Source organism: Stegostoma tigrinum, chromosome 23 (assembly GCF_030684315.1).
Source record: "Stegostoma tigrinum isolate sSteTig4 chromosome 23, sSteTig4.hap1, whole genome shotgun sequence".
Classification (NCBI taxonomy): domain Eukaryota; kingdom Metazoa; phylum Chordata; class Chondrichthyes; order Orectolobiformes; family Stegostomatidae; genus Stegostoma; species Stegostoma tigrinum.
In genome coordinates this window covers 808566-834401 of record NC_081376.1, presented here as the reverse complement: position 1 = coordinate 834401, position 25836 = coordinate 808566, and the positions used below count along the sequence as shown (strand labels likewise).

At 42.3% G+C, this 25836-nt stretch overlaps 1 protein-coding gene across 4 annotated transcripts in view; it reads left to right on the top strand.

The window, feature by feature from the left end:
- The window catches only part of si:dkey-26i13.8 (kinesin-like protein KIF19), a 291207-nt gene that overhangs the window by 178632 nt on the left and 86739 nt on the right, over positions 1–25836 (top strand). For all 4 annotated transcript variants that reach the window (XM_048552702.2, XM_048552699.2, XM_048552698.2 and 1 more), the window contains exon 13: positions 1518–1788. In XM_048552702.2, coding sequence (XP_048408659.1) covers positions 1518–1788 — 271 coding nt within the window. The remainder of the gene's footprint in view (positions 1–1517; positions 1789–25836) is intronic.

Below are 25836 nucleotides of genomic sequence, written 5' to 3'. Positions count from 1 at the left end.
ATTCTACAAAGCAATATTTTCTCCTGGGCTGAAACAGCTGCATGAGGTATACCTTGTGTGTGGAATTTGTAGTGTGACAGGTCTTAAAGAATACAGCAGGAGGAGACAGCAATTCAGTTACTCAGGAACTTCCAATGGAGGATAAAATGCATGCATGTTTACATTAAGGTGTTGGCTGAGTCCTGAAATAGACACAGAAATGCTGACAATGTAAATGAAGAAAGCAGCAGATAGTTGTGCAGATACCACTACAGATTACAGCAGCATAAGAAGATTGAACTTTATTAAGAGTCTTGGTTAAGGACAATACCCTTTTCTTCCTTTAGCTATAGTGAAAATTCAGACCTGAGTATAAAAGACAACAGTATTATCATCATTGAGGAAATGGTGGTGTCAGTGGGCTCATAATCCAGAAGCCTATGATAATGTTTTGGAGCAATGGGCTCAGATCTCATCATAGTAGATGTTTAAAATTTGAATTTAATAAAAGTCTGAAATAGAAGTCATGATAATTGTTACATGGCCACAATTAGGTTAAAAACCCATCAAGTAGACTTGTCTCTTTTAGGAAAGGAAAATCTACAATCTTTACCTGGTCTGGCCTGCAGTTGAATCCAGATTCTCAGCAATGTAGCTGACTAATAACAGTCCTCTATGCAATTAGGGATGGGCAATAAATGCTGGCCCACTCAGTGGACTGTATGGTGGCTCAGTGATTAGCATTGCTGCCTCACAGCACCAGGGACCCAGGTTTAGTTCCAGCCTCAGGGACTGTGTGTGGAGCTTGCACATTCTCCACGTTTTTCCATGGGTTTCCTCCGGTGCTGTAGTTTTCTCCCACAGTCCAAGGATGTGCAGGTTAGGCAGATTAGCCATGAGAAATGCAGGGTAGCAGGGATAGGGTAGGGGGAGGAGAGTCTAGGTGGGATGCTCTTCAGAGAGTTGGTGCAGACTTCCGAATGGCCGGTTTCCAGACTGTAGGGATTCTGATTCTAGTCAGTGACACCCACACCCCATGAACGAATATTAAAAAAGTCTACTCTTTCTAAAATGAACCCTTTTTCCCTCAAAAATGTCTGTTCAGTGCATCCTCCTGATATAGCAAACAGTTTGTAACTGTAGCTTCTGTTGGTAGCATCTTCTGCACAGATGATACCTGATCCTCTCATTGTTTCTGTTTTGAAATTGGTTTTAGGTGTTGTCAAGGGTTAACTTTTGACAGAGTAACAGAAAAACCCTACTTACCTTTGAAACTGGAATGGGATATTTTGGTTCTAACTGATTGGCCAGAGGAGACTTTGGCAGGTAACCGGCTAGGTGGTAAAAGGAAAAGATAATAGGAATGATATAGTGCTCTGCTCAGCTAAACATACTATAGTACAGTGGTGGTGCATTCAGGAAGAACTTGTGCTTTTAATTCATTGGAGGTTATACTATACACCTTTTCATTATTTTAGGAAATATAAAACATTTCAGAGCCAAGTCAATAAAGATTTTTTTTCCTGTCTTGTTTCTAGTGTGAGTTGGAACAGAAGTTGGTCGACACAAAAGCCAAAGTCTCAAAGTTGGAGGACTTGCTGCCAAAGTGGATTAATAACAAGGATCAAAAAGAGATAATGAGTTTGCTCTGTAGAGTTCATGAGCTGGAGGTGGAGAACACAGAAATCCGATCTGTTACGCTGCGGAAAGAGAACATCATGCAACAAAAAGACTTTGTCATCGAGCATTATGAGCAACATCGAGCCCTCTGCGATGAGATCATACACCAGCAACGACAACTGATAGAGGGTACAGTAACCACAGCTAGAATGTTATTGTGCATATCAATTCTTATATCGAGCTCAATAGTACCAGGATCAAGTCCTGACTGCATTAATTTTTCCAAACTGTGCCACAGTACCCTGAGGTCTCCAGTTCGATAAACATCAATGGGCTATCCTAATAGGGTGTAACTTGATGCCAGGACCATGCCTCATCACCCTCACCTGCTAGAGATGTTGCGCCCAGTGGCAGAAAGGTGAACATCTATTGTTGTCCCTATTGTCTATATCAACATTAGTGTAAACAACGGTTTCTACCTTTACACCCATAGGATATCAAGAGATATCAAGTTGAACAAAAGGACAAAGTCAAATTACTGTGGTAAAGAAATCAAATGAAATATTACTAAATACCTAGCTAGTATAAGATGGTAATACAATTCTGATATTCCCCTTATCATCCAGTTTGATCAATTCTAGGGTCATTCTTTTCCGTGAGAATGAGGAATTGGAAAACCTTTGTCATCAGCATTACAATCTGAAAGGGTAAGCAGAAAATCATGTAGCATCCTTATTCTGACACAATACAAAGACTAACACATTGTAAAATACATTCCTGCGCCGTAGCTTATCACAGGGGTTGAGAATGACATTGACAACTGAGAAAGCAATACCAAAAGAGGAACAATGTTTCATTTAGTAACACTCCCATTTCACTGTCATAAATGCTGAGCCATTGTTCAATGGATTTATTCTTAGGTGAGCCTGTGTTGCCCACAAGAAGGTAAGTGGAGTGGCCCTGGTGTCTTGCCCAGCAATCACTCAACCACAATCTCTAGGAGTAGGAGTATACCGTTCAGCCCTTCAAACTTATTCTGCTGATGCTTAATTAGATCATGGCTAATCCTCATCCCAACTCTATCAACTTGCCTGCATTCCATTTTCTTTAACAACCCCTAATGAAATCAATCCATCGATCTCAATATCAGATTTTTTAAACTGGTCCCTATTTCCATGCCCACAGCCTCAATAGCCTTCCACTGTTGGTTCCAGATTTCCAATTTGTTTTGTATGAAGAACAGCTTCACAACATCTCACAGCATAATCAATCATTTCTCTGTTTCCCCCTGCACCAACTGCTTTATTCATCTTAGAAACCTCAATTCGATCATCTCTTAATCTTCTGTCCACACAGGATTGTATGCCTAATAAATGGGACTTTTGTGGTGCAGTGGTAGTGAAGTCAGAAGTTTCTCAATAGTTGCTAAAGTTCTTGCAGAAAATTTACCTGGAGGTGGATTTCTCAGGTGAACTGGAAGATGACACAGGTTAAAGGAGAATTCTGTTTCAAGACATTGCAGATTGTTTTTTGGCTGCTTTGCTAACTGCAGCATTCTGATGCTTTTTTTTTCCTCCAGACTTTCTCTCTGGTAGAATTCTGGCTAGAAATCTGTTTGAATTTCTGCGGAAAATCTGTTAATGGGGAGGGAAAGTAGCTGCCCGATTGAGTGACCTGTCATGAAATACAAAGCAGTCTGAATTTTTTTTTGCGATCAGAAATAATGGGAACTGCAGATGCTGGAGAATCCAAGATAACAAAGTGTGGAGCTGGGTGAACACAGCAGGCCAAGCAGCATCTTAGGAGCACAAAAGCTGACGTTTTGGGCCTAGACCCTTCACCAGAAAAGGGTCTTTCTGATGAAGGGTCTAGGCCTGAAACATCAGCTTTTGTGGTCCTCAGATGCTCCTTGACCTGCTGTGTTCATCCAGCTTCACACTTTGTTATCTTGAATTTTTTTTTGCACTACCGTTTTATTCAACCAAACCTTTTCTGTCTGTAAAGGCACATCTGTACATCAAAGGTGTCAAGGGGCCTCATCGACACCTGTCCCCACCCCTTCTAATCCAGTTACTGTCCAAGCTATACTTATCCCTAAAAGAGATAAGACGAAAAGTTTGATAATCCTTGGAAGCCATTTTGACTAACAGTGACATTGTTAAAATTTTAGTTCTTTTAAAATTTCTGTATTATAATACTGATATTGGCATGTCACTTTATTAAAAACAATCAAACCACATAATTCCACATCAAAAACAACTGATCCTTTCATAACCTCCTTGATTCATCAAACTGTGAACTTTTCAATTCCTACTAAAAACAACAAGCTGTATTTTTGCTACCAAGGCGAGTAGTTCAGGTAGGGAAATTTCCTGAATTGGCTGGTCTGCCGTGGCAGAATGTTTTCCATCATATCCAGCTTTCGCTCTGGGACAGAAAGTCAAATGTTCCACCCCAGAAACAAGTCAGTCAGTGACCACCAACTGGGAGAGCCGACTGCTGAGGTGGCCTGGCTAAAAAGGCCTTCCTCAGTTCTCAGGGACTAGCTCCCAGTTGTTTTGTTAAATTTCAGTCTCCTGAGCCCTTGCATGGAGGCTGAAATTGAGTGGAGTATCTCAATATCACCAAATCTGAATGAAATACGTAACAACTTATGTCATTATGAGATGAATAGCAGAATTTATAAAGCCACAAAATGACAGAAGTATGTAAGGATTAGAAATGTTCAAATAAAAATTATTCTGTGACAAAACGAAACTTAATTCAATTAATTGACTCCCATTCATTTAGCGTTGAAACTTGGAGTCACGGACGTGAGTCTCAGGCAATTCAGAGCACTGTTGAAAATGCCTCACTGTCTAATATGACCCATTCTACAGTATAGTGCACATCATCAGTACTCTACATCTCCAGTCTGCCTTGCTTCCCCTCTTTCCCTTCCTCAGTTTGTACGTCACTCCCTCCCTCAAACTAATTGGGTCAGCTTGTCAGGGAGGTACTGGCCTATTAGTATTTTCACTAGCCTGTTAACCCAGAGATCTAGGTACTATCCTGGGGACATGGGTTCAAATTCTGAGATAATGGGAACTGCATATGCTGGAGAATCCAAGATAATAAAGTGTGAAGCTGGATGAACGCAGCAGGCCAAGCAGCATCTCAGGAGCACAAAAGCTGACGTTTCAGGCCTGATTAGGGGTCTCTGATTAAGGGTCTAGGCCCGAAACGTCAGCTTTTGTGTTCCTGAGATGCTGCTTGGACTGCTGTGCTCATCCAGCTTCACACTTCATTATCCTGGGTTCAAATTCTGCCATGGTAGATAATGGCATTCGAATTCCATAACAAATATGGAATTTTAATGTCTACTGATGACCATGAATTGACTGTTCGAAAAACAATCTAGATCACTAATGTCCTCTGGGCAAAAAAACGTTGGCCTAGTCAGTAACACCCATGAATGAGTACTAAAAAACTTCTATTCCCCGAGTCAGGAAATGTCCATCTGGTCTCAGTAGAAAGTGCCCCAGCACGACCAATTCTCAGTCTGGGAGAGCAGGGAGGTATTAAGGCAAGGACAGTTAATCCTCAACCCTCATCTCCAAAAGCCCCACAAGTGACCACTTCATTCTGGTTTTACCATTGAATGTTAGTCCCTCTAGCCCTCATACATTCAAAGCCAATCTTACTTCCCTGTCCGGTTGCATCATCCCCCAAATGGTGACTCATATCCTCAAAGCCAATCCATGCCCCATACCCACCTGATGGCTGTTTAATTCTGCCCATTCACATCCTTGACCTTTTTACCCTCTGCCAACTCAGCCAGAATCCAGTCCGTGCAGACAATCAGCAGTCATGCCAAAATGATGCTGAAATAATAGTCGCTTGTGAAGAATAACCAAGTATTCATAATGATGATCCTTGGAAAGATGTCAACAAGCAGCTATCTATTCCAACTGCTCGAATAGGAGTTTTGTAGCCTGTTGTTTTCATTTTTTAAAAGGGTGGGGATTTTAATAACCTCACATGTTGGCAGTTTACTTGCTCTTCGTGAGCATGTATGTTCACTTCGACATTTAGGAGTCCTGCGCCGTGGAAATAACGACTCTATTGGAACTCGGGGAACTCCAGTAACCCCGCGACTCCCACGTGTTAGTCACAGCCTCCTCAAAAGTGGAATATGTCAGAAACGGGAACTGGAACCAGCACATTTTAAGAGCTGGGTAATAAAATGTGAGGCTGGATGAACACAGCAGGCCCAGCAGCATCTCAGGAGCACTAAAGCTGACGTTTCGGGCCTAGACCCTTCATCAGAGAGGGAGATGGGGTGAGGGTTCTGGAATAAATAGGAAGAGAGGGGGAGGCGGACCAAAGATGGAGAGAAAATGATAGGTGGAGAGGAGAGTATAGGTGGGGAGGTAGGGAGGGGATAGGTCAGTCCAGGGAAGACGGACAGGTCAAGGAGGTGGGATAAGGTTAGTAGGTAGGAGATGGAGGTGCAGCTTGGGGTGGGAGGAAGGGATGGGTGAGAGGAAGAACAGGTTAGGGAGGCAGAGACAGGCTTGGCTGGTTTTGGGATGCAGTGGGTGGAGGGGAAGAGCTGGGCTGGTTGTGTGGTGCAGTGGCGGGAGGGGACGAACTGGGCTGGTTTTGGGATGCGGTGGGGGAAGGGAAGATTTTGAAGCTGGTGAAGTCCACATTGATACCATTGGGATGCAGGGTTCCCAAGCGGAATGTGCGTTGCTGTTCCTGCAACCTTCGGGTGGCATCATTGTGACACTGCAGGAGCCCCATGATGGACACCTTCCCCTGCAACCGCAGGAAATGCTACACTTGCCCCCACACCTCCTCCCTCACCCCTATCCCAGGGCCCAAGATTACTTTCCATGTTAAGCAGAGGTTCACCTGCACTGACCTTATCCCACCTCCTTGACCTGTCCGTCTTCCCTGGACTGACCTATCCCCTCCCTACCTCCCCACCTATGCTCTCCTCTCCACCTATCATTTTCTCTCCATCTTCGTCCGCCTCCCCCTCCCTCCCTATTTATTCCAGTTCCCTCCCCCCATCCCCCTCTCTGATGAAGGGTCTAGGCCCGAAACGTCAGCTTTTGAGCTCCTGAGATGCTGCTGGGCCTGCTGTGTTCATCCAGCATCACATTTTATTATCTTGGATTCTCCAGCATCTGCAGTTCCCATTATCTCTGATACCGTTTTAAGAGCTGCACTGTTTGTTGATATCGAACAGAGAAAGGCCAGTGCGTATGCGCAGAAGCTGGAGGTGTGGGGGCGCGTGCGTTATGCAATGATCGTGTGGTTTTACCGTTGAAAACCGCGCGGACGAGGACAGTGAGGTTGGCGGTCGGACGTTGCTGGATCTGCCTTGACACGGTCTTCATCGATTTGACCGTGAATATCTAATGAAATTTTTCACTTCGTACCTTCTTACGTAATAATTTGCATTTGCACAGCTTTCAGACTGAGTCGAGGAAAGGTCACCGGACCCAAAACGTTAACTGTGATTATTTTTTTCACAGATGTGCAGAGCTTTTTCAGCAACTTTGTTTTTGTTCGTAATTGAACGGTGCTGGACCTGCCTAGACCTGGCTTTGTGCATATTTTAAAGTGAACATTTCTTTAAAATCTCTTGTTAGATAATGTCTGTGGGTCTTTGTGAATAATGAATCGATGATTGCCACTCATCGCATGCTAGACCTGTTGCTTTACTCCTAAATATCAGATGCTGACAAGAACGCCATTTTTTAATCTTAATAATGACACCCAGCCCAGTGATAAAGATGCATCTGTGTACGCTTTTCAACAATCTCATTCATTTAGTGCATCTGGAACTCTCCTCGTAGGGCATGCTGCACAGGCTTTTAGTCTCAGCAAAAGGCAGCCTCGTAGGAGTAAGGCCATTCAAATCTTCCAACCTGCTCTGCCATTCAATAGTTTCATGGCTGAACTCCTTCAACGCTATTTTCCTACACTATCCCCATATCTCGATGTTTTTAATATGTAGAAACCTATGGATCTGTGTCTTGAACATGCTCATTAATTAACTCTTCACAGCCTGACGGGCAGAGAATTCCAAATGTACATCTCGCTCTGTGTGAAGAAATTTCTCCTCATCTTGCTCCCAATTGACCTACCCGTTATTCTGAGATTGGTTCTTGACCAACCCACCCCAGCTAAGGAAAACCTCTTTCCTGCACCAACCTGTGCAATTCCTGTAAAAATATTTAATGTTTAAATTCACTCACCTCTCATTCTTCGATACACCATATATTCTGTATGCCAGAGCATATAGGCCCAATCTAATTTATCTTTTGAGACAAGGTGCAGAGCTGGATGAACACAGCAGGCCAAATAGCATCATAAGAGCAGGAGAGCTGACGTTTTGGGCCCAGACCCTCCTTCAGAAATGGGGGAGGGTGAGGGGGTTCTGAAATAAATAGGGAGAGAGGGGGAGGTAGAAGATGGATCCACTGGGGTTTTTCTGGAGGGGAGGAGGTTAACCTCTTCAGTGGAGGCATCCTTAGATGAGGCTTTGCAGTTGGATTAAAATTGTTTCAGAGATGCTGGAGAATCTGAAACAGCAAGGTGCAGAACTGGATGAACGCAACAGGCCAATCCATCTGTGCAAGGGATTTGTTTGATGAATCCCTTGTTGGACTCTGTCTTAAAAAGAAATTCCAATTAACTTGTTCAGCGATGTTATGATATACCTCTGGGGGAGGTAGAACTTGAACTACAACTGCTGCAATGAAAGGGTCCTCCTATGGCAATTAATTCTTCAAGGCATTCTGTACATAAGGTGAACAAAGCTGCACGTAATTCTTCTGCTCAGGACCCTTCAGGAATGGGGAGGGGTAAGGGAGGTGGTAAATAAAATATAGGAGGGGTGGGGCTGGTGAAGGTAGATGATTGGTGGATGTGGGTAGGGAGTAGTGTGATTTGGTCAGTGGGATGGAAGGGGCTTATAGGTGGGTGAGAAGATGGTCAGGTCGTCTCCAGTCATGGAGGCAAGGATGAGAGGGAGGCTTAGTCATGGGATGAGGCCAGGGATGACAAGATTTTAAAACTGGTGAATGCCTTGGGAGCCTACAGTTTGATGGCCTAAATGTGGAATTCACCAGCTTTAAAATCTCCCACCTCTGGCCTCATCCCATGTCCATCCCTGCCACTATGACCTGTCTGCTCCTCCCACCTCACTCACCAATCCCCACTACTCCCTACCTGCACTCACCATCCCACCTACCTTCCCATGCCCACCCCTCCTCGATTTAATTCCCAGCTCCCTTCCCCCTCTCCATTTCTGAAGAAGGGCCCTGACCCAAAATGTCAACTTTCCTGCTCCTCTGATTCTGCTTGGCCTGCTGTGTTCCTCCAGCTCCATACTGTGTTATAGAGATAGTGGGAACTGCAGATGCTGGAGAATCCGAGATAATAAGGCCGGTCTAGTCCCAAAACGTCAGCTTTTGTGCTCCGAGGATGTTGCTTGGCATGCTCTGTTCATCCAGCTCCACACTTTGTTATCCCATACTGTGTTATCTCTGACTCCAGCATCTGCAGTTCCTACAGTCTCAGAATACTTCAGGTGTGGTCTCATGAAGGCTGTATATAATTGCCGAAAGTTTTCTGTTCTCAAATCCTATTGAAGCACGGGTAAACAAATCATTTGCCGAATGTGCATGTCAAGTTTCAGTGACCTATGATAGGGGACACCCTTTGAAGTTCTACACTTTCCAGCCTTTCTCCATTTATCCAAAATTTATGCCTTTGTGTTTCTTTCTTTCTCTCTCCCTCCCTAGTGTGTGCTTTTCTCCTGTTAGTGTTACCTCGCTCCATCCAAAATTTTTATTCCTGCCCACTCCACCCCTTTTGCGTTTCTGTCTTCGTCTGGTTTCTGTTTTCCCCCCCTCACTAATTTGTGTTGCTCCCTCCCTCATGCAGTGACATTGTCTGTGGTTGTTGAACTTTTCAAATGATTGTCATTATTGCTGAAGCAACTCCTGACAAAAAGTAATGATGCTGTGTGTCTGTAACTGGTAGGAGGACCAGCAGACATAATTTAGTCGGCAGGCATGGCATGCTCGGCACTGCATTGGTGCAAACTTTACTAGTACTTTGGAGACACATTCTTCATTGCAGTAAGCTTCCATTAAAATCTGGAAGGTTGGGAGGCTTGAATTTCCAGACACAAACCCCCACCAAACTGCTCGGTGACTCAGCAATTTTGGCAGTGAGCAAACGTTGGTTTCTAATTTATGAATTTTGGTTTAATTTCCTGACTGCTGTTAGCCTATTTTGAAGAACAAGCCTTAGCCAGTGCTGGGTCCCCAGTGGGTTAGAGAGTTTAGTGTATTTACCTGAAAGATAGTGAGTATGCTCCATTTTAACACCAGCCTGTTCACAGTTAGCTGAGCAGCACTAGGATGTCACCCATAGCTGATTGAACCTGGGTGAGGAAGGAAGCTGTTGGATATCATCCCCAAAAGAAGTCATCATGTCTCTTGGTAATTTAAAACAGGTTTCAACTCTCTGCTTCCAGCAATTATTTTATTGCAAAGTTCGATGTGATTTTAGCTCAGCATACACCATGTGATTTTGTGATTTTAAGCAGTTCTTGGTTTTAAGTTTTTTTTTGGCTGTTTGATACCTACAGTCATAGTCAACCCTTCTGTACAGCTGGCTACAATTATCTGTATCTATATTTTCATTTTCAACTCATTCATTAGTTGTGAAAATATTAGATAAAAGGAAGAGAGGCTGATTGGGTGGGAATTTAGGCGGCAAGGAGGTGTGTGAAAAACCCTCCAGTACTATGTCTGTCTGGAGTTGACAACCAGCAGGACACATTTTTGGAACTGTACCTGTGTGAAATTAGATGTGAGTGAGGCATTCTTTCATGATCCAGTAGCAAGTCACACGAGAAAAAGCTGTTTGGGCTGTCAGGCAAGTAATTCAAATAAATAGAAAAGCTAAATTTTATACAGCCATTTGACCAAATGTTCACGTTTAATCTCGTGTCCATATTCCCTTTGTATGTATGTTTTGTGTAGGAGGAAGAAACTTTTCAGTTCAGATCCCTTTAGTCTATACACAATAAGTGGAATGTTCTATCCCATACAACATTGTTTTGTCTTCTGCGAAGTGGTCTTTTAATATATGCTGAAAATAGCTTGGTTCATGCCACTTAAAGCTTATAAATTACTGTATACTGTTTGACAAAAATATGACACTTATAAATACTAATTATCCATTCAGAATTTGAGTTATGTAATAAATCTAGCAATTTATCAACCTACGCAGCAAAGCTTGAAAAAATATTTATACTGTTTGCTGTTAATTTTATTGGCAACAATAAAACACAGGCAAAGAGGACAAATAAAAGTTAGCATGTCTCAAGTCTCAATAATTTAAAAGTTGGTTCACAAGCACAGTTGCTTCGTTCTGTGTTAAGTTCGCATCCTATTTGGATGTGATACAACATGATATATCATGCCAAAAAGCAAGGCCAATTTTTTCCACTCCCTTCTCCAGGGATACTGAGGCCAGTTTAGGGTGTTAGCCACAATCCTGTTGAGATCAACAAACGCAGAATTTACGAGGGTCTAATCGAGTCTGTGCCTCTCCTGACATTTTTGGTTAAACTTGTTGTTATAAATACATATGAATGGTGCTATAAACCAAGCTGATGATAACACTGAACAAGTCAAACCTCAGAGTGAAAGGTGGTTTGAGAGACTAAGTTTTATTTTGGAAGTTTGTCCACAGTCACTGAATGTATTCACATGAGGCTGTCAGTGTATTTTTACAAAAGAACACAAAGTTGTTACTCAAAGGAAAAAAAAGCTGTAGAGATGAAAATTTTGGAAACATTTATCTTAATCAGCACAAAGAAAGTTTCAATCCATATTCTTAGTAATATCCTTTCCAGACACTCAATTCTAGTGAAGTGTTGCTCATATGTTCACTTTTACATTTTTTAACCAATTGATGAGGTTGCAATTTTCTTTTTCAACATCTTCTTGCACATTTACCAAATATGATTTCCTCTCTCCCAGACCCACCCAAACACTAACTGACTAGCTTAGTTTACCAAACTTCAAAAAAGCCCTAGACTTTTCCAGCCTGCCGTCTTAAAGTTGAGCATAGCTTAAGACTCATGTCCAGTTGTGATGGCTTAGAGACTGACAAAGCTAAAGTTCTACTGGTTGGAATCTTTTTTCTGAACTGAACCTGCCTGTGGCCTTAGTCTATCTTTCTGTAGGTTGTGAAAGTTCAACAGTGTAAATACTTCAACATTTAGCCCCCTCCCCTTGCTTCAGCTGAAGTGACATGATGTTTTGGAAATTAGTTTTTGAGCTCACTGTTCAACACAATTTAACACAAAAACACAAATTGAATCCTCTTCACAGAACTAAAACCAAACCTCTACTTCAAAATCCAAGCGCCCAAATAATCAGATAAACATTTCACGCAAGAGCGTGTGGTGAGGCTTGCAGTTTTTGATACACTAATCTCTTTAGGGTAGAGTTCCTGGAACTAAATCAGATTTGGACTTCAGAATTTTCTGGATTGTGGAATGATGTTGGACTATTTCACCACAAGGGCCTGAACCCAAACACCGTAGCTATAAATATTTACCTGAAACAGAAAACAGGATTAAACATTGAAAGACAGAAATAGAAATGTTATTACATATCCAAATATTTTATCTTTTATGTTCCCACTGTTTAAGTACAATCCATTCCAATCAGTTGAGAGAGGCTGAGAGTTTCTTGGATGTGCTCTGTCCAGACAACTTGTCCAAAATACTGGAAAGTATTTAAGAGGTGACAAAGACTACTGCTTCTTAGAGAGCTGGTGGGAGATGCACCATGCCTCTCAGGTATGTTACCAAATTAAGAAAAAATGTGACGCCCTTCCTGGATCTGGAACCCCAGCAGCTGAATCCCATCTGTTTCTCAGCAGCACCTCTGTGGCAGCTGTTGGTACAATCTTACTAAATTTCCCTGGGACACAGGCACAGGTGTGCAGTGGTGGCAGGGGACATTGGGAGGGGTTGGCAATAAAGCCAAGGGATCTCAATGGAATCCTTCCCCTCAGGGATCTACTTGCGTTCATAGCACTCACTTTGTGCTCACGTGGATGCTCACAGAGTCTCTGAATTGCCTTGCCTTTTAACACAGGTAGAAAACCAGTCAGTTTGTCATGGCTGCCAGCAATGATCAGTCAAGGGGTAAGCATGTCACTTTATGGTACTGTGGTACATCAGTGTGACACCTGCAGCATATGCCAGTGGCTTGAACCACAAACACACTACACACTTCAATCAAATGGCCATGTCTGAAATCGTAATGGAGGGTTCCTCAGTCCTATAGTTGATTATGGGGTGCTACCACAGTCAGTTGAGGGCCTTGTCCAGTCTCAGTCTGGGATGTCAGATGTGTCATATAACATAAAACAGTACAGCACAGGAACAGGCCCTTCAGCCCACAACATTGTGCCGAGCATGATACCAAAATAAACATCCATTTTGCCTGCCTTTGGTCCATATTCCTCCATTCCTTTTCCAATCATGTGCTTATTTAAGAGCCTCGTAAACTATCGATCTGCCTCCACCACCACTCTTGACTGTGTGTTCCAGACTCTTAGCACTCTGTGTAAAAAAAAATATGCCCCTCACATCTCCTTTGAACTTTCCCATTCTCACCTTAAATGCATGCCTCCTTGTTTTAGATATTTCAATTCTGAGAAAAAGATTCTGACCGTCAACCCGATCTATGCATCTCATAAGTTTATAGACTTCTACAGGGTTTCTCCTTGGCCTCTGCTGCTCCAGAGAAAACAATCCAAGATTTTCTAGCCTCCTTATAGCTGATATCTTCTAGTGCAGGCAGCATCTTAGTAAACCTCTGCTGCACCCTCTCAAAAGCTTCCACATCCTTCATGTCCTGTGGTGACCAGAATTGAACACAATACTCTGAATGTGGACTAACCAAAGTCTTACAAAGCTGCAAAATGACATCCTAACTCTTGTATTCAATACCCTGACAAGTGAAGGCAAGCATGCCATACACCTTCTTTACCACCCTATCTACTTGCATGGTCACTTTCAGGGAGCTATGAATTTGAAACCCAAGACTGACTGACTGATTTATTGTCATATGTACCAAAGTACAATGAAGAGCTTTGTTTACAAGCAATACAGGCAGATCATAATAAGCAAGGATGTACAGATCAAAAAGACTTAGAGGCATATAGGTTACTTTGCACAGTGCACTAGGCGAAATCAATGTCAGGAAGATCAGCATCATTTGAGGCTAGAGAGTCCATTCATCAGTCTAATGACAGCTGGAAGAAGCTGTTCCTGAACCTGCTTATGCAGTGTGTTCTGGTTTCTATATCTTTTATTTCTTCTGCCTGATGGAAAGAGGTTGTAAGAGATCATTACTGGGGTGCGATAGGTCTTTCATGATGTTGGGAGCCTTTTCACAACAACAAACCATGTAAATGGAGTCTGTGGATGGAAGGTTGGCTTCTATGATGGTCTGGGCTGTGCACACCAGCTTCTGTAGTTTCTTACGGTCCTAGGCAGAGCAGTTGCCTTACCAGGCCATTAAGCATCCAGACAGTATGCTTTCAATGATGCATGTGTAGAATTTGGTGACGGTACTTATAGATATGTAAAATTTTCAGAGCCGCCTGAGGAAGAAGAGGCATTGTTGTGACTTCTTGACTGTTGTGTCTACGTAGGATCACTGCACATCAATGCTTTTTGGGGTTCTGCCATTAACACTATACTTTTCCTTAACACTTGATCTCCCAAAATGTGGCATATCACACTTACACAGATTAAATGCCATCTGCCATTTCTCCACCCATGTCTGCAACTGATCTATATTCCTCTGTATCCTTTGATAACCTTCTACACTATCCACAACTCCACCAATCTTTGTATTGTCTACAAACTTACTAACCCACTCATTGACATTTACATTTTCATCCAAGTCATCTGCTCAGTTGGGTCTGTTGGGGTGTTGTGGAGAAGTTCAGGAATGAGCTAGTTCTTCCTATAGTTGGTCAAAGAGAGAGACTGACTATGATTGGAAGTGGACAGAAAAGCACATAGCAGCAGTGTAGGAGCAGGATAGGTGGTGAAGTATCATTAGTGAGTGAGTAGGATGGGGAGAGGATAGGAAGGCTGAGTAATTTGGAAGGGTGATGTGAGTGAGAGCTGTTGAAGGAAGATGCTGCATGTGAAAGTGATAGATCACAAATCTTCATGAGAGATGGATGTAATGACAGAGAGTATGAGATAGCAGAAAGGAGATGCTTACTTGTGAGAACACACTCACCGTTGAGGAATGCAATTTTTAATGGCATTGCTGCGCATCTCTGGACTACAGACAGCTCACTGTCGCAGGAGAGGCCTTCCCGCAACCAGGTCGACAATGTTTAGTACTGTGGTCACCATTGATGGACTGAGGAAGGAAGCCAACCCTCCTATCTGCCAGGACCTCCAGGTGCCTATCCTGAAATCACAAACTCCTATTGAATAGTAGTTGAGTAACAAACTTGGAATGCTCCTGGCTTGCAGTGTTTGAAATCGTACGTGGTTGGCTGTTTTCAGAGGACATCAGTAGGTTAACTGAGTGAGCAAAACTCTGGAGATGGAGTGTAATATCGGAAAATATGAGATGGTTCACTATACCAGGAAGAATGAGAAACAAAATATTTGCAGAATTCTGAAGTGCTGAGGGATCTAGGTGTTCTGGTATGTGAGTCATAATAAGTTAGAATGCAGGTAGCATGTAATCAAGAAAACTAACTGGACACTAGCCTTTTTCACAACAGCAATTGAATGTAAAAGAAGGATGTTTTTAATTAAATATTTTAATTCCTCTCTGATGAAGGGTCCAGGCCCGAAACGTCAGCTTTTGTGCTCCTGAGATGCTGCTTGGCCTGCTGTGTTCATCCAGCCTCACATTTTATTATCTTGGAATTCTCCAGCATCTGCAGTTCCCATTATCTCTGTTTTTAATTATGCACTGGTGAGACCACATCTTGAATACTGTACAGTTTTGGTCTCCTTATTAAAGGGAGGAAATAATGCACTGGAGACAGTTCAGAGGAGGTTTAACCTGAAACAAGTAGGTTGTTTTGAGGAAAGTTTAGATAGGTTGACTTGTTTCCATTGGCATTTAGAAGAGTGAGGAGTGACTTGATGAAAGACCCTGGGTGGTCTTAACCAATTGAGTGTGGAAAGGATGTTACATGTCGTAGGTCAGTCTAGAAATAGGGATATTTTTAAAATTGAGGATTAGCTGTTAGGAAAGAGATGTGGAGAATTTTTTTCTCTCAGAACTGTGCAACTTTAGAACTCTGCCTGAGAAGCTGGGGGTCATTGAGTATTTTTAGACAGAAATGGCTAAATTCTCGCCAGGCAGGGGAATCAAGGGCTACTGGGGCCAAATGGGAATGTGGAATTTGAACCATAAGCAGATCAGCCATGACCCTATCGAATGTTGGAGTGGCCTTGAGCAGCTACATGGCCTGTCCTATTTTACATGTTCATATGTTCGTATGCCCATAAAGGACCTCACTGCCATGGACTTCCTCCAGACAGTTAAATGTTCCCAGCCATCAAACTCAGCATGGCACAGGACATTAAAGTGCACACCTGGTTTTCCAAACAATCGATTTCTGACCCGGACAAGTTATAGTGTATCATTTTATATCTGCATTATAAAAAGTAAAAACTAGTATTTACATTTTCACTGAAATGTGGCAGTAAGTAATAATTATCCCATTTAGTTGCTGTTTCCAAAGCAGACTTCAAACCTTTTTCATTCGGCCTTCAATCTGTCCGATTGCAAGGTGCCAGCTATAGCTGTTCCCCAAAGTCAGATCCCACTGCAGAGACTGAAATATAACTTAGGCAGCATTACTGAAGGAAACCAAAATTTGCAGATAGTGTTAGAACATAGAACATTACAGCACAGTACAGGCCCTTCAGCCCTCGATGTTGTGCCGATCTGTCATACTGATCTGAAGCCCATCTAACCTACACTATTCCATGTACGTCCATATGCTTACCCAATGACGACTTAAATGTACCTAAAGTTGGTGAATCTACTACCGTTGCAGGCAAAGCGTTCCATTCCCTTACTACTCTCTGAGTAAACAAACTACCTCTGACATCTATCCTATATCTTTCACCCCTCAATTTAAAGCTGTGCTCACTGTCACCATCCTAGGAAAAAGGCTCTCTCTATCCACCCTATCTAACCCTCTGATTATTTTATATGTTTCAATGAAGTCACCTCTCAACCTTCTTCTCTCTCATGAAAACAGCCTCAAGTCCCTCAGGCTTTCCTTGTAAGACCTTCCCTCCATACCAGGCAACATCCCAGTAAATCTCCTCTGCACCCTTTCCAAAGCTTCCACATCCTTCTTATAATGCGGTGACCAGAACTGTACGCAATACTCCAAGTGCGGCTGCACCAGATTTTTGTACAGCTTCACCATAACCTCTTGGTTCCGAAACTTGATCCCTCTATTAATAAAAGCTAAAACACTGTATGCCTTCTTAACAGCCCTGTCAACCTGGGTGGCAACTTTCAAGGATCTGTGTACATGGACACCGAGATCTGTCTGCTCATCTACACTACTAAGAATCTTACCATTAACCCTGTACTTTATCTTCCGGTTACTCCTACCAAAGTGCATCACCTCACACTTGTCTGCATTAAACTCCATTTGCCACCTCTCAGCTCAGCTTTGCAGCTTATCTGTGTCTCTCTGCAACCTGCAGCATCCTTCATCACTATCCACAACTCCACCAACCTTAGTGTCGTCTGCAAATTTACTAACCCATCCTTCTATGCCCTCATCCAGGTCATTTATAAAAATGACAAACAGCAGTGGACCCAACACCGACCCTTGCGGTACACCACTAGTAACTGGTCTCCAGGATGAACATTTCCCATCAACTACCACCCTCTGTCTTCTTTCAGCAAGCCAATTTCCGATCCAAATTGCTATATAGAACATAGAACATTACAGCACAGTACAGGCCCTTCGGCCCTCGATGTTGTGCCGACCTGTCATACCAATCTGAAGCCATCTAACCTACACTATTCCATGTACGTCCATATGCTTGTCCAATGACGACTTAAATGTACTTAAAGTTGGCGAATCTACTACCATTACAGGCAAAGCATTCCATTCTCTTACTACTCTCTGAGTAAAGAAACCACCTCTGACATCTGTCCTATATCTTTCACCCCTCAATTTAAAGCTATGCCCCCTCATGCTCGCCGTCACCATCCGAGGAAAATCTCCCACAATTCCATTCCTCCGCATTTTGTACAATAGCCTGTTGTGGGGAACCTTATCGAACGCCTTGCTGAAATCCATATACACCACATCAACCGGTTTACTCTCATCTACCTGTTTGGTCACCTTCTCAAAGAACTCAATAAGGTTTGTGAGGCACGACCTTCCCTTCACAAAACCGCGCTGACTATCCCTAATTCTAGATGATTATAAATCCTATCCCTTATAACCTTTTCCAACACTTTACCAACAACTGAGGTAAGGCTCACTGGTCTATAATTACCAGGGTTGTCTCTACTCCCCTTCTTGAACAGGGGAACCACACTTGCTATCCTCCAGTCGTCTGGCACTATTCCTGTAGACAATGACGAGTTAAAGATCAATTGCATAGGCTCGGCAATCTCCTCCTTGGCTTCCCAGAGGATCCTAGGATAAATCCCATCCAGCCCAGGGGATTTATCTATCTTCACCCTCTGTAGGATTTCTAATACCTCTTCCTTGTGAACCTCAACCCCACCTCGTCTAGTAGCCTGTATCTCAGTATTCTCTTCAACAACATTGTCATTTTCTAGAGTGAATACTGTTGAAAAATATTCATTTTGTGCTTCCCCTATCTCATCTAACTCCACACACAACTTACCACTACTATCCTTGATTGGCCCTAATCTTACTTTCGTCATTCTTTTATTCCTTAAATACCTATAGAAAGCCTTAGGGTTTACCCTGATCCTATCCACCAACAACTTCTCATGTCTCTTCCTGGCTCTTCTGAGCTCTCTCTTTAGGTCTTTCCTGGCTACCTCGTAGCCCTCAAGCACCCTAACTGAGCCTTCACATCTCATCCTAACATAAACCATCTTCTTCCTCTTGACCAGAGATTCCACCTCCTTCGTAAACCACAGCTCCCGCGCTCTACAACTTCCTCCCTGCCTGACAGGTACATACTTATCTAGGACACACAGGAGCTTTTCCTTGAATAAGCTCTACATTTCTAATGTGCCCATCCCCTGCAGTTTCCTTCCCTATCCTATGCTCCCTAAATCTTGCCTCATCTCATCATAATTGCCTTTCGCCCAGCTATAACTCTTGCCCAGTGGTATACACCCATCCCTTTCCATCACTAAAGTAAACATAACAGAATTGTGATCGCTATCACTAAAGTGCTCACCTACTTCCAAATCTAACACCTGGCCAAGCTCATTACCCAGTACCAAATCTAATGTGGCTTCGCCCCTTGTTGGCCTGTCTACATACTGTGTCAGGAAGCCCTCCTGCGCACACTGGACAAAAACTGACCCATCTATAGTACTCGAACTACAGTGTTCCCAGTCAATATTTGGAAAGTTGAAGTCCCCTATAACAACTACCCTGTCTCTCTCACTCTTATCGAGAATCATCTTTGCTATCCTTTCCTCTACATCTCTGGAACTATTCGGAGGCCTATAGAAAACTCCCAACAGGGTGACCTCTCCTTTCCTGTTTCTAACCTCAGCCCATACTACCTCAGTTGACGAGTCCCCAAACATCCTTTCTCCAACTGTAATGCTGTCCTTGACCAACAATGCCACACCCCCCCGCCCCCCACTTTTACCATCTTCTCTGTTCTTACTGAAACATCTAAATCCCGGAACCTGCAACAAGCATTCCTGTCCCTGCTCTATCCATTTCTCTGAAATGGCCACAACTTCAAAGTCCCAGGTACTAACCCACGCTGCAAGATCACCCACCTTATTCCGGACGCTCCTGGCATTGAAGTAGACACACTTCAAACCAACTTCTTGCTTGCCGGTGCCATCTTGCGTCCCTGAAGCTTTATTTCGGACCACCCTACTCTCAACCTTTTCTATAATCGAACTACAATTTTGGTTCCCATCCCCCTGCTGAATGAAACCCACCCATGTTGCCTTTCAAACCAAGGCCTTGCCTGCCCTCCTGATTGAATGTAAATGATCCCATAGCATTATTTCAAAGGTGAACAGAGGAGTTTGGTCTGGAACCCTGGCTAATATTTATTCATCACCACAGAATGTACCTGGTACAGATGATCCGGTGGCAGTTCTGTTTGTTGGATCTTGGTATACTGAAATTGGCTGCTATGTTACTTACATAATGAAAGTGATTACCCTGTATGAGTAAAATTGACTGCAAAAAGTTTAGCTGCCCCAAGCTTTAGAAAAGCACTATATTGTAGGTTAGCATGGTCTTGACAGCCTTCCTCTTTGGCGTTCTGAATGTACAGATTTGATAGATCCTGATTGGCTATAATTGTATGTGTTTTTGAGGTCCTTATTTGTAAAACTGTGACCCACAGTTGCAATTGTTAAACTCTTGATGTGATTTGTGATAATGTTTAAACCTTCCATGTTTGAAATTCATCAGACAACTTCAGGAATTAAAGCAGACATTCATTAATATTTTACCATGATGGTCCAAGCTACTCAGCAATTAAACATTACCCAGGAGCAAGTATGTGAGAATATCAGCAAAAAAATGTGCTTGATGTTAGCTGGCTTTTGTATCTAAGAATTAAGCTTTTAGGAAATGTAAAACAAAACACTAATGCTACATGGTAGGTTGTTGAATAAAATTAAATTTCACAGGATCCAGGGAGAGCTGGCCTTTTGGATATAAAATTGGCTTGATGTTAGAAGACAGAGGGTGGTGGTAGATGGTTGTTTTTCAGACTGGAGGCTGTGACCAGCAGTGTGCCACAGGGATCATTTATATAAATGATTTGGATGAGAATTTAAGAGGTATGTTTAGTATATTTGTGGATGACACCAAGGTTGGTGGTATAGTGGACCGGGAAGAAGGTTATCTGGGAATGCTGTGAGGTCTTGATCAACTGCGCCAGTGGGCTAAGGACTGGCAGATGGAGTTTAATTTAGATAAATGCAAGGTGCTGCATTTTGGCAAACCAAGGTAGAAATTATATAGTCAATGGGTAGGGCCTGAGGAGTGTAAGAGAACAAAGGCATCTAGGGGTGCAAGTTCATAGGTCCTTGAAAATGGAGTCACAGGCAGACAGGGCTGTGAAGAAAGTTTTCACCATGTTAGCTTTCATTGGTCAGAGCATTGAGTATAATCGGTGGGATGCCTTGTTGCAGCTGTACAAGACGTTGGTGAGATCATATTTGGAACACTGCATGCAGTTCTGGTCACCCAACTATAGAAAGGATAGTATTAAACTAGAAAGAGTGCAGGAAAGATTTACGAGGATACTACCTGGACTGTAAAGTTTGTGTTATATGGAGAGGTTGGATAGGCTGGAACTTTGTTTCCCTGAAGCGTAGTCTCAAAATGGTATGTAAAATCACAAGAGTCATAGATAAGGTAAATAGCAGACAGCTTTACCCCATGGTAGGGGAGTATAAAACTAGAGGGCACAGGTGTAAGGTGTGGGGGAGAGATAAAAAAGGGCCCAGAGGGGAAACTTTTTCTCACACACTGTGTCTGGAACGGACTGCCAGAGGTAGTGTGGAAACAAGTACAATTTTGTCATTTAAGAAGCATTTAGACAGGTACATGGATGGGATAGGTATGGAGGGTTAGGATAAATGTGGGCAAATGAGACCAATTTAAATTGTAAAAATTGAGTGGCATGGGCAGTTTGTGCTGGAAGTTGTTTTCGTACTGTAAAAAAAACTATGACCATATGACTTTAAATGCATTTTTTTTTGTATAACTGTCGCTTGAAAGCCTTAATGTTTATAATCACACTAAATCACTTTTGTCCTTAAAATTCTCAATACAGTTGCTCATCTTTTGTTAGAGTGTAGCATCCAGTTAATTTCACTGTCCACTGTACACAGTGTTACAACTGAGCCTGGAGAATTGCACGGTCACTGTAGCCCTACTGCTCTGGGAACACAACATCACATAAAGATCATTTTCCCATTTACCAAGATGACCAATAAAATATCGTAGCTAGCTCAGGTTTTAAACAACAAGTTCTATCAATTGAGTTTCTTTATAAACACAGTCATGGATTAATTATCAAAACAAAACTTATTCAACATCTCAGATGCTCTAGCGTTAGCAGTTCCCGCTACCTCTTATTCAGTAAGGTGGAGTAATATCTCATTGGAAAAGAGACGGAGTAAACAAATTTCTCTGCAGAGGTTGGCGTTCTGAAAAAAATAAAATACTTTTTCCAATGATATTCTTGAAGGCCAAAAAGATTCAGGCATAGAATATTTCAGCATTAGTTGCTCTGTTGCGTCACTTGATAGGGTCCAGTCAGTAATCAGACATGATTGTCTCTGATGGCAAGCAGCATCAGAGGAGCAGGAAAGCTGACGTTTTGGGTCGAGACCCTTCTTCAGAAATTTCTGCAGAAGGGTCTCAACCCGAAACGTCAGCTTTCCTGCTCCTCTGATGCTGCTTGGCCTGCTGTGTTCGTCCAGCTCTACACCTTGTTAGCTCAGATTCTCCAGCATTGGCAGTTCCTATTATGATTGTATCTGAAGTCTTGCAAACACAGTTTGTGACTGCAAGACTTAAGATACAACCATAACAGTCTTTAAGTGTTCTTTCAATCATATTCAAAAGAACAAATGGTTTTTGCCCTGAACTGATTTTTCTTTTCAGAAACAGGAGGGTTTAGCTGGGTAGCCTGTTCATACTTAACTATTGTTCAACCAAGCTGGCTCTTAGCAGGCATCTGTCCAAATGAAGCACAGATTCTCAGAATTGTTTAAATGCAGTATGATGACTTTCAGTTATCATGCCTGCGCCAGCTGTCAATGAGCATTATGGCTTAATGTCATTCTGCTGCCTTTTCCCCAAACCCTTCCACATTGTTACTTAAATAGATACAATCTAATGCACCCTTGAATGCTGCACTTGACTCTGCCTCTATCACACTTGGAAACTGTGCATTCCAGACCTAAACTCTAGAGTAAACTCACTGCGCATTTGCTTCTTTTGCAGAACAGCTTAAATATGTGCCTCTCATTCTCAATCCTTTTATGAGTGGGAATAGTTCCTCCATATCCACTTGTTCCAGATCTCTCACGATTTTTGTAGACTTTTATCAGATCTCCTGTTTCTGCCCTAAAGAGAACAGTCCCAGCTTTTTCAATCTAACCTCATAACTGAAGTTTCTCATCCCTGGTGTCATTATCATAAATTTCTTCTATCCACTCTCCAATGCATTCACATCCTTCCTATAATGTAGCATCCAGAACTGTACATAGTATTCCAGCTGAGGCCAATTGGCAAAGCAAGGGTCCAGTACTGACTCTTGGGGAGCTCCACTGTAAACAGCCTGGTAAATATCCATTGACCATTTCTCACTGTTTCCAATCATTCAGTTAATTTTGTATCAGTATTGCTGCTGTACGTTTTATTTCATGCTCTATAACTTTGCCCAAAACTTTATGTGGCACTGTTTTGAATGTCTTGTGGAAGTTCATTTATACGAAACCAACAGCATTGCACTCATTAACCTTTTCTGTTACTGCTTCAAAAAATTCCAACTAGTTAATTGAACATGATTTACCCTTTAGAAATCTACACTTATTCTTCCTAATCAACTCACTGTTTTACATGAGACTGCTAATTCAGTCCTGAATAATTGTTTCTAGAAGTTTCCCCCAACATTGAAGTGAAACTGATAGACCTGAAATTCTCCAGTCCTTAGTATCCTCCCTGACTCTAGAGAAGACTGAGAGATTCTGGTGATTGCCCAATGGTTTCTCGTGTGGTCCCAGTGCCTTGACACATTTTAACCATTGATAGGCTATCCAAAACTTCTCCTTTGTAAATTTTGAACCTTTCAAGGGACTGAGCCTCCTCTTCTGTGGTAATGAAATTGGAAAATATAGATGCAAAGTATTAAACATCTCAGCCATGCCTCTTGCCTTGAAGTGTAAAATCCTATTTTGTTCCCCAATGAGCCCTCTCCCTCCTTTTACTACCCTTCTACTATTGATGTGTTTGTAGAAGAATTTAGCACTCTTCTTTGTTGGCTACCAGTCTTTTCTCATAATTCCTGTTTGTTTCCCTTACTTGCTTTTCATCTCCCCTCTAAACCTTCAGTATTGTCTTGGCTGTCAATTGTATTGTCTGTCTAACATTTGTCATAAACATACTTCTTATATCTTAATTTCTAACTCCTTTTTCATTCAGGATGCTTTGGGTTTGTTTGCCGTCCCTTTCCCATTTGAGGAAATGTACCTTGATTGTACCTGTACAATTATGTCTTTGAACATAGCCATCGTTTAGCTACAGTTTTTCCATTAACCTTTTGTTCCAGTCTATCTGGTCCAGCTCCATTGAAGTTGGTTTTTCTGCAGTTAATTGTTCTTACTTTGGATTTCCTTTTCTATTATCATCCTGAAATTTATGTATCCTTTCTTGTCGGAATAGATACATACTGGTCTAGGAAATATTCCTGAACATAATCTAGAAATGTTTCCTCCTGTCCACTGTCAACATTACCACAATCCCAGTCTACATTGGGGTAGCTAAAGTCGCCAATTGTAACCACTCTATAATGTCAGTATTTCTCTGTAATTTCGTAGCAGATTTGTTTCCACTAGTTGGTGGTCTGTAGACTACACTGAATAGTGTATTTGCACACATTTTGTTTGTTAGCTGTAGCCAAATTGATTATGCCCTTGAGCCATTCTCTTTTTCCAGCATAGCACTACATCTTCCCCAACATTATTACCTTTCCTTTCTTTTCTGAACATCTTGTACCCAAGAACAATTTTTATCCAATCTTGCCCTTCCTTGAAGGACTCTGTTATCACCTCAACATCATATTTCCATATGGCAGCTTGTGCCTATAACTCCCCAATCTAATTTACTACACTAACTACATTTGCATACATACACAGTTACCCTGATTTAGACTTCATTACTTTCTTCCTTATTCTGACTTCATCTGTTGACTTTCTGTTCTCTGTGCTGGTACTATCTCTTCGCCAAGTATTTTGTGAACCCTGGTCTTCTCTTGGTTCCCACACCCCTGCCAGTTTACTTTGAAGCCCTCCAACAACACCAGCAAAACACCCCATAAAGAACTCAGTCCTACTCTGTTCAGAAGCAACTCATCCAGCTTATACAGGTGTCATTTTCTCAAGAGCCAGTCTCAATACCTCTGTCTATCCATGCATTCATCTACCCTATTTCCGTATTCACTTTCACATAGCACTAAACGTAATCTGGAGATGATTACATTTGAGGACCTGGTTACTGATTTTCTTCTCAGCGTCTTAAATTCGGGTTGCAGGACAACATGCCCTCTCCTGTCACAGTCAAGGTAGTACTGGGAGACAGAACACTGTATTGAAGTAGAGTCTCTAGAATCTAAATATCAATCTTCAGAGATTACAGTGTGAGTTCCTTGAGAAAACTTGTTGACACATCAAAAACATGTTCTTTGTCATTTTCTTTGAATATTTCTCTGTTGCAAAATATTGAAAAGGGCTGTTTGGTGGTCAAGCGTCATCCAGTTGGGTAATGAGTTGCTTTCTTTTCCAATTGGTGCAGAAAGGCAGTGCAGCACAAGAATGGATATATTGCCTGACCAGTGGAGTAAACCATGTGAGGAAACCTCCAGGAACATGTTTAATCACAGTTGGCAACAACAGTTCCTCCCACCAAATGACTGTGTGGGAATAAAGGCCATTTCCAAGTCTTGTTTTCATTGATTTCAGTAATACACATGAGTTGTCTTCCCCAAACCCAGATTCAGCTCATACTGAGAGGTCACTGTGTCAATGACAATGTCACTCCTGGTAGTGGGGTCAATGATTTTGAATCAAGGGGATATTCTGGTGTGGAAGTAGCCTGGATCATTTTTCTGAGGAGTTGAGCTGTTCCTCTTGATTAGTAACATCAGGAAACTGCAAAATACCAGTTATTGTGCCTTCTGACAGTACCGTT